The 9,498-nt window shown below is 36.7% G+C and overlaps 1 protein-coding gene across 1 annotated transcript in view; it reads left to right on the forward strand.

The window, feature by feature from the left end:
* The window catches only part of MALRD1 (MAM and LDL receptor class A domain containing 1), a 289,291-nt gene extending 280,136 nt beyond the window's left edge, over positions 1–9,155 (forward strand). Inside the window, exons 38-40 of the mRNA XM_069776612.1 lie at positions 6,189–6,264; positions 7,927–7,983; positions 8,716–9,155. Of these exons, the coding sequence (XP_069632713.1) occupies positions 6,189–6,264; positions 7,927–7,983; positions 8,716–8,844 (262 nt within the window). The 3' untranslated portion in view covers positions 8,845–9,155. The remainder of the gene's footprint in view (positions 1–6,188; positions 6,265–7,926; positions 7,984–8,715) is intronic.
* Positions 9,156–9,498: the final 343 nt, after the last annotated feature.

Genomic DNA, 9,498 nt, shown 5'->3' on the forward strand with positions numbered 1-9,498 from the left:
CCAGAAAACCAGGTAGCAGCCAGCAGGAGTAGGCTGGTGACCCCTTAGACAATTGCTTGCTGAGAAGTTGTCACTAACAGTGGTGAGAATCTGAGAGTCCCTCTTTTTCTTCACTGGAAAAAACGATAGTGCCTTAACCCCTCCTTTCAACCCAGAAAGAATTCCCTGCTTCCCCTTTGCTCTCTCCTTCTTCTTCCTTTGCAAGAGTTTCATCTGTGATCTGCAGGCTTTAAACTCTTCAGTGCCTGAGTGGGAGTTACTGGAAGTCATCATATAAGTTTATTTCCTAATGGACAAAAACAACCCGCCACATGGCTTGGCAGCAGCATACTTCATTACCACAATGGCATTCAGATATGCAAGCTACTTCCCAGCTCCCAGCTGGGGATATGTGGAACTTTTGTATAGGAATCCCAAATCAGAGGAAGCTTCTAAGTTTCTCATTCCTATTCATGCTCCAGAGATGACGTTTTCTAGTCCAGAAGGGAAGGCTGCCAGTTACTCCACTCCTTCAGTGGCATCGGTCTTTATTGACCAAATAGAAGCAAAGCTTCATTTTAGCTTCCATTTCATTGCAGCTTCCTTCTCATGCTTCATTCTACTTTAAAAAGTGAGAATGTGAAAAGTGAGTGACTTCCCGCCCAGCTAAGCTATGCTTCTTTGCTATTGCCTCCAAAGCAGTCAATGTCCCTGGATCCTTTCAGTTTGTTTCTTTCCTATTCTTCATCTGTGCCATCAGCTGCAATGCTAATGTACCACAGCTGTTATCAGTCCTGTCAGTCATAATGAACATAGAACATTAAATTTTCCAAAGAAGTGCATCAGTAATGTATCTTGCCACACAGGCAACAAAGTGAAAAACTGAGGTGCTCTGAGAAAATATTTTAAAATGATAGAAAATCATGGGAAAACAGGACACATAGAGGCCATTTTTTAGCCTGCTACAGGACAGACTCAATTGTATCACTTCTGGGTTTGTACTTGAAGACCTCTAGCAACTTGAATTTGATGGCATCCTCAGGCAACCCTGGTACCCTAGGTAGAAAGAAAGTTTACTATTGGAAAGTTTTTTTCTAACTGCTATGTCTGTTTACAATTTAAGTTCATTCCTATTCACCATGGACAAGAACAGATTATTCCCTTCCTCCTTGCAAAAAGCTTTTTATGTACTTGAAGGCAGTTGTCATGCCTCCTTACAGGCTGCTTTCTTTAGGCTAAACAAGCTCAGTGCTTTCAGCCTTTCTTCATGGTTAAGGTTTTCTTACAATTATGATGATTCCCAGTTGCTGTTGCCAGGATTTTCTCCAATTAGAGCATATGCTTCTGGAGGTCTAGTGTGGAGGAACGGATAGCGTATTCCAGGGGAGGCTCTCCAAGCAGATCTGAAGGACTGTCAGAGGTCATTGCTGACTATGCCTCTGTTCCTGTATCCCAAACTGATAAACAGAATGACAATACAATTACATTCATTGAACCATTTTCAGCTTGTGAACTGGGAGACAGGTACTGTTCTTGTAGAATGAAAAAAAAAAAAGATACAGTTATATGAGAAAAAGAAAAACAAACTAGGAAGCAGCAGCCACAACTGTTGTTTGGGAGTTACTATCCAAATCCACTCCTTCTTCTGTAGAATATTTTTTTTTTCTGAAGGATGAAACCAAGTGCTATCATCAGAAGTCTTCAGTTTTTCTGAAACATACATCTCTCAACCACCACACATAGGAAAGGTTGCAAAGAAACAAGAGGTGACATGCTGAAACAGAGCAAATCTCTTGGTCTATAGCCTTCAAGATCACCAACATGAAAGATGCAAAGGACTCGTTTAAAAAAAAATAAATAATTAGGTTTCCTAAAGTGACTCAAAAGGTACAAAGTGCAGACCTAGGAAGCCCAGACAGCATATTAACAGCCTAATCAAGCATCCGAGTGAATTGTAGATGATTCTAAATGCAGCTTTTGGAAAGTCTACCCTCCTTGCATCACACCTCCCGATTCTCCTGTGGGATGTGCAAAATATAGCCTACTTCTGCAAAACTAAATTTAGTGTAAAAGGCTTTATAAATGCTTTGGATATTGAGATCATGAGTTATAGTTTCTGTTTAGAACAGAAGCTTTAGAACATATATAAATAATTCTTTTAAGGGCTTATTTTAATCAGTAACTTAATTGTAATTAAATCTTTGGTCCACTAGGATTTTGTCATTGTTGTTATGGACCTGATGATAAACATGCATCTAGTTCTGTATTTCATACAAATGTGAGTATTGACTGAAAGAAATATTTGATTTTTCATTGAAAGCTACATTGAAAACTACAAAATTCTGACCTATTGCATCCAAACAAATGAAATCTGGATACTTTAATTTTCCATTAAAAAGCATGATGTTACTCAGTAGTCCCTTTATACACTGGCAGGTTTTTTGTGGAGCGTGCAAATTCCTCCCATCTCTGTGAAGTTGTAGTGGAGCAACCTATGACAAGGCAGTAGTTTTTGCTACTAAAGAATGCAGACGAGCTTAGCAAAGCTATGACCCATGTGACCTCATCCCAAGACGATTAATCCTCTACTTTCTTATTGTGGTATTTCTGGTTATGTTAGAAAACCCAGTTCTCTCTGAGCTGCCTTACCCACATGTTTGAGTCTTTTCTTTTTTTTTTTCCCTAAACCATCCTGTGCTTGACATTTTTAACCCTAATTATTCCTTGCTTGGTACAGTCTTCTGAACTTGGCTTTTATGGGTTTTCTTCATAAATGAGATTTATAAACATTTCACATTGATTAATTGTTCTGGACCATAATTTTTGTGAGCGATGTATTACCCTTGCTCTTACTGTACAATGGTAACACATACATAACTTTCTCCCCATCATGAGACCTTGTGATGGGCATATTGCTCTTTACTGTAGCAATAAGCTATCATTTTCTAGCAGGACCATGTTTCATTTATGTCAAGTAACAGCAAGCACTGCAAGAATGAGCTTAAATCAAGCCACTGCAATACATTTATTTAAACTGCCCAGTCAAGCAGTTTAAAATTAGGGTGTAAACTAGTGACCAGATGGCAACACTCACCCCACTGATTAATACTGCATTTTTATACTTTCCTCAGCAGTATCTATATTGGTGACAGAGTACGGGAGTGGGCATACCATTGCTTTGCTCTAATAAGGAAAGCTTTGAATTTCTAATTAACTAAAAATCTAATGTGTTGTGTTTACTTCTAGGGATGTATGCACAACATGTAAAGTAATGTGAATGTGTCATCTCAGTTCCCAAGCACAGACTACTTCAGGCAGTTACCACCTCATCCAACTGATGGATTATAGCACTTGTGTAAACAAGTGATTTAAATTTTCACTTGTATATTCTTTAAGGTCTTTTAAGTCATTCAAAATTTCAGAAATTTTTAAGGATAATTATTGGTATCCCTTAGAAAGAATTGTTTGCTACAGTCACAAACAGGGTGTAACCATATATATGTTTGTATAAATACATTCACATATATGCATCTATGTGTATATATGTGCAACATATATGTTACATGTAAGGTAATATATTCAAGGTGACTTCCAAAGCCCTGCTTTTGCAAAAAGGTTCCTAAGAACAGCATAGAACTTAAGAAAGCTTACTCTTCACTTCACCTAAATCTGGGGTGCATAAATTCAACCAGTGCTCATATTTTGGGCCATAAAATTCCCACAGTCCCTAAGGTTAGGTGCCCCACTACATATGCTCTTCATGATTCAGACCTAAAGTAGAGGGACACCTGAAATCTTCTAGACAACCTGAGCAAGACTCAATTTTCATGCTTGAGAAAACCCCCCCCACATAGACAGGACCAGTTTCAGCACTAAACACAGCAACCACAGACACGCTGTTGAAGAACTCAGCCAGCACTCTCTTTGGTGCCCACAGTTTGGCACAGTATCCTGCTGGTTAGTTATCCTCCTCGCAGAGGAAGCTGGAGATCTCTGTTCAGCATCCTTCCTGCTCTCAGGACAGACCAAAGTACTCAGCGTGTTCTTGTCCAAATAAGCAATATATACGTCTCTCACAAATTGCTCAAGTCCAATGGGGGAGTGGGGGATGAAAGAGAATCAGACCCGTCCCTATCCTTACAATTTCCTATTGGCACATTAATGTGGCTCCACTGTGAATTGTGTGACTTGTGTTGCCCTTTGGAAGTGTCTCCACTGATTGTAAGCAGAATTGATGTGCTTAATTCTGTATCATGCTGTTAGGCCACACAGTTGGTTTGTGATGTCTAAATGAGACACCAAAATTAAGGCATGCAAATCTGACCCTTTGGGCACTAGTTTAGAAGCAGAGCCAAGTTCCTTGAAAACTTATCTGAGTTTGCTTCTGGCCTCAGGTTTTCTGAGCCATGGTGTGATTTTAGAGTAAAAAAATCAATTCTGTGTACATTTTGTGGACTTTATTCAGGCGGATTAGCATGTGAATATACACTTAGGAGGCATATAAATAAAGTAATATAACATAGCTTCACTAAACTAACTAAAAGCATCAGAATATCATGATTTATTATGGTTAAGATCAAATGAACAAATCAACAGGTTCAATATTCAGCTCTCCACATTGCTGTGTCAAGTAATCAAACTGAATTACGAGACTGGCATTAGAAGGAATTACTTTCTGGCAGTCTTGTTGTGAAAGATTTTAAGGAGACATGTCTGTTTTAGTGTAAAACCCAGACTTTAAGGAGACATGTCTGTTTTAGTCTAAAACCCAGACTTAGATTCTTGCACTCATTTAACTCATAAGGCAATATATTTCTGTAGCCTACCTGTGCCTTCCTCCGAAGCATCCGTTATGGTTTTAGTTCTCTGCAAAAGAAATCAGGCGGTGTGTCTCCCCTGTGGCTCTTGCTGAGGAACAACAGCTTCCCTTCCCAACATCTCCATCAGCTGTGTTTCTGTGACTGCTCTTGTCCCCTCAGTCCTGCCTGCCACAGTAACACAGAACCTGTCTATCAGTTCCTAGGGAGACACTGCTTAAACCGTCTGCAGGAGCAGCTTTGGAATAGAAACACTTTTTAATACAAGAAAATCCATCTCTCAATCATTGAGATTGCATATTAGCTTTAGGGAACTTTTTATTTTAGAATACTGTACAAACACATCCTTCTATGTACACAAAGGCATGTATATGCTCTTAGTCATAAACACATTAGTGAAAAAAAACATAAATGCATCTCTTCAAAAGCAAAGATTAAAAAAAAAGTGTGTTTCTGCTTCATTCTTCAGTAATTTTAACTAATTCAGCTGTTGTTTTTTACATGGCATTGGAACGGTTTTGATGATTTCAAGCATTGTGGAATATTAGCAACCAGTCATCTATTTGGAATAAAAATTTAGATGTAGGCAGAAAGTTCCATCCCCAAATATCCTTTGCTTTTGCAGAATTAATGGGATTAACTGCACAAGTCATAAGTGCTCCAAAATAGAGGAATATGTGAAGGCCTCTGTCAAACTTCTAGCTGAGGTAGTGGACATGAGACCCATAATTAGTAAAATTTGTCCTTTTCATCTGTTATAAATTGCTTAAGGCATTGTGTTTATTCATGAAACCTTTGCATTCCAATAATTTCAGTGATTCTTTAAACATTTCTGGTTTTGTAGCAAAAGGTATGGGGAGCTTTTATAGCTTTAAAACTAATTCTGATTATTTTGACCTAAAATGCAAGTTGTTTCTTAATTCTTGGAGAAAAAAGTTCTTACAACAATTGAATAACAAACGTGTTCTTGAACTCGGAGCCTAAGACTGATGTTAATTACTGAATTGCTAGTCTGACAGTAGCAAAACACAGAACATGATCTCATCACATGTAAACAAATTATAACAATGCAACTTCTTAGCGAATATCATGTTTTATTTAATGTATAGCACTGTACTTCCATTTTATGAATACCGAATAGCTCTATGCATATCCAAAAGCATATATATATTTTTAGCAGCAACAATTGAAAAAATGTTATTTTAACCTACACACCACTTACTTACACAGAACTTTGGTTTAATTTCATTCATTTCATTAGAGGTCAGTCGGAAATATATTTAGCCATCTATATTTTTTGACTCAAGTCTTTTCAGCCTGAAACTGTTTAGTTCTTTGACAGCCTGTGTGATATTGTGGGTCATTTTGTTGTTGTTTGCTTGACTTATCAAGGAAACTGGAGGAAACCGCTAATGGTTCTTTTGCCAATCCATTGTACAAAAACCTTAGCTCATCTGGAAAAGTAAAGGTAAGTAGCAATAGCTGTTTCTATACATTCAGAAAAATGTGAGGGTGTAGTCCTCAAATAAGTTTTCCATTAAAAAAACCTGTGTAATTCCTCACTGAATGCTATTTAATAAAAGAAGTAAGAATTAAAAATTACTGCAGCACTCAGGTCAGTTCCAGTGCATTTTCCAAACTTCGGCAGATTTGAAATCAGCTCAGTTTTGAGAACATCTTGATGTTTATAACTAATACTGACTGTGGGCTGCTGAATCTGAGAAAAAAAAGAGTTTTGGATGAAATATTTAGCCTGACATATAGAAGAAAAAGCTCGTTAGAACTTGTCTCCTTTTGCTTCTGGAAAAAAAATACAAAGCAAAGACCCAACAACAAAAAACCACCACCACAACAAAAACAAAATGCATGATTCAGCACCCAAGTTGCCTTTGCACACTCACTTAACTTTAATGACATAGTTTATACCACTTCCCAATACCTTAAATGTACATTACTATTCCCTTCACTGTAAAATTCACCTTGACATTGAACAAACACTTGGTCACACATTATCCTAATACCATTTGTTGATCATAATTAAGAGACTGCTAGAGTAACAAAGAAGTTTGTGAATAAAATGTATATCTAAAAGTGAACATATTGCAGCAAAAGATTTCAAGGCAAGATTTAATTATCAAATTACAGTGGTGGCCAAAATTTATGTTTTACATTTAACAAGAGAAATATGATTGACTTAAAATGCAGCTGTCTCTGCTATTTGATTTATCATTGAAAATAATACAGAAATAACACCTTGTAGCTAAAAGGAGCAAAAAAAAAAAATGTTTAAAACATCCTTCCTGCCCTCATTTTGATACTACCTTTATTAGCATAGAAAGAACTAGGCTTGGTTTGAAACAAAAAATAAAACTTCCTTGTCCCTTCCAAAGTCAGTAATATAAGATTCCACTGCAGCTTTGAATAGGATTAACTATGACATGCCATTTACTTTCTATAAAAGGTTCCTTACACCTGATTTTAGAGACATTAGATCAAATTAATTCACTTACAGGTTGGGGTTTGTGAGAGCTCCAAGCTGGAAACGTTCCCATCACAATCATGTCCAATTTATCAGGACATTTTTATTTTAGTTAAAATAGATTTCTGACAGGCTTCGTTTAATAGCAAGTTGAAAAACAGAAGCACAGTGTCAGGAGAGACATTTTCATAGAAGACAGCCTCAGGCACTGTGATTGAAGTCCAGGGCTGTACCAGATTTTCCTCTGTTTTCTTTAAGATTGGGAAAATATGTGTTTTCACTAATTCTTCCTTTAAAAGGGAAACCAAGAGGTATGAGTTTTCGCTGACTCTGACGAGCCCTAAATCTGAATGGTGTATCACCAATCAAAGGATATGGTAAAACATGAGCAACAGCTCTTATCTCCAGCTGAATACCCACAAGTTACATAGTTGAGGACGTCTGTAAGTTTTGTAAAGAACAATTCTCCCTGGACCTTTCTGAACACCGAAACCATGAGGGCTTAGTGGTGCCACACACTTGCTTGTAATATTGCCTCATAGTTTTGGATCCATAGAGCGTGTTACTCAGCCAGCCACATGGAAGGATATTTCTGAAATACTATTTGCAGCTCGCTAAAAATATTCTGAAGCAGTTTTTTTCTTTTTATAGTCTCCTGGGTATGCCCCCTCACCCGTTGTTCAAATCAGTGTTTCTCCATGGCATGAGGTATGTAATAACACATTTCTCTTCTAAAGTAGGGTATGTGTTGGGCTATTAGATGAAATTAATTTGCAGAGGAAAGGGAAAAATGTCACTTAAAGTGAATGGTATATTGCTACTCATAATGTTAGCACTTCTGGAAATCTGAGAAAGATGACCAGGGTTGGATTGGCTGACAAGGACCTCGTAATAGCAATTTCATTAATGCTGCTTACAGTAGCTACATGTTACACCATACAGTAGTTCAGCACCTTCCGGTAAGACAGATGCTGAAGAAAATGTTTAGAACTACAAAAGTCCTCACCTGAAGAGTTCATATTATCTCTTTTCTCATACATTCCTCATTCAAGAAAATTAGAACCAGTCATTTAAATTACAATACTATGTACCAAAATTAGTGACCCACTGCAATTACACTGCTGTACACAGATTGCCTCAAAATAATACTATATATGTATTAAAGCAAGAGCTCTGGAGACAAGTAAAACAAAGGTGGGCATGGGTACAGAAGGTTAAATGACTTGATCAGTTGTATGTGGTGGACAATGGTTTCAGTGGAGCTATGCTAATTTTTATCAGCTGAAAATCTGGTCTAAAAAGTTTAGAGATTTTATAGTTTGCTTTGAACTTAACATCTTATGTTACTTCTGTAATGAGTCTACAGCCATTCATATGTCCATTCTAACAAACGAATTGAATGACTTGCTTTTTAAATTTCTTTTATGTTTTTTGTGTTAGTATCTGTTTAATGAAGATGTGAATGCTACTTCTTTTCCAAATCCTCTCTATGGTGAAGCACCAGAAGACATGGAGAAATTATGCAGTTCCTTGAAAACAGACATAAAACAGGATCAATATTGCTTGTAACTCTTTGCCTGAAGATTTGTTCTAAAATCTGAAAGTATGTCATGATACTGTAGCATTTGCAATATGAATGAATAACTCTTTGCAGAATAACTCTTTTATTAAAATAATTATGTTCAGAAAGTAACTTTATATAAAAAATGGAATCCATACATAAGTAAAACATATATATATAGTCTTCTGTCATTTCTATTGGTGCAGAAAGAGATTGGTAACTATAATTATGAATTCATTTTACATTTGTACAGTTCAAATTCCAGCATGTTAATAAAATGTTTAATCAAATCCAGATTCTTGAGGTTTGGGAATCATAATTCTATGTCTATTATTTGAGAAATGATGACTTAAATACTTCTGTAATTTTGCATTAGAAAGGGATTTTAAAAGGCTATTTTAGCATTCCGAGGGGCAGAAGCAAAAGAAAAGTCTTTGTATAATTAGAAACATATCAAGCTAAATCAAAGATGGTCATGAATCATGGATTTGTATATCAGATCAGCATGTGATTCATCAATGTGACATACTAGTATGTACATTTATTTTTTAAAAATATGTTTATTATTAACCTCGATAATCATATGTGACCAAATTCCCTTCTGGTCAGCTCTACAGTGCTTACCACAGCGCTACTGATAAATTTAGCTTTGTGGTTGACAG

The sequence above is a fragment of the Haliaeetus albicilla genome, chromosome 2 (assembly GCF_947461875.1).
Source record: "Haliaeetus albicilla chromosome 2, bHalAlb1.1, whole genome shotgun sequence".
NCBI lineage: Eukaryota > Metazoa > Chordata > Aves > Accipitriformes > Accipitridae > Haliaeetus > Haliaeetus albicilla.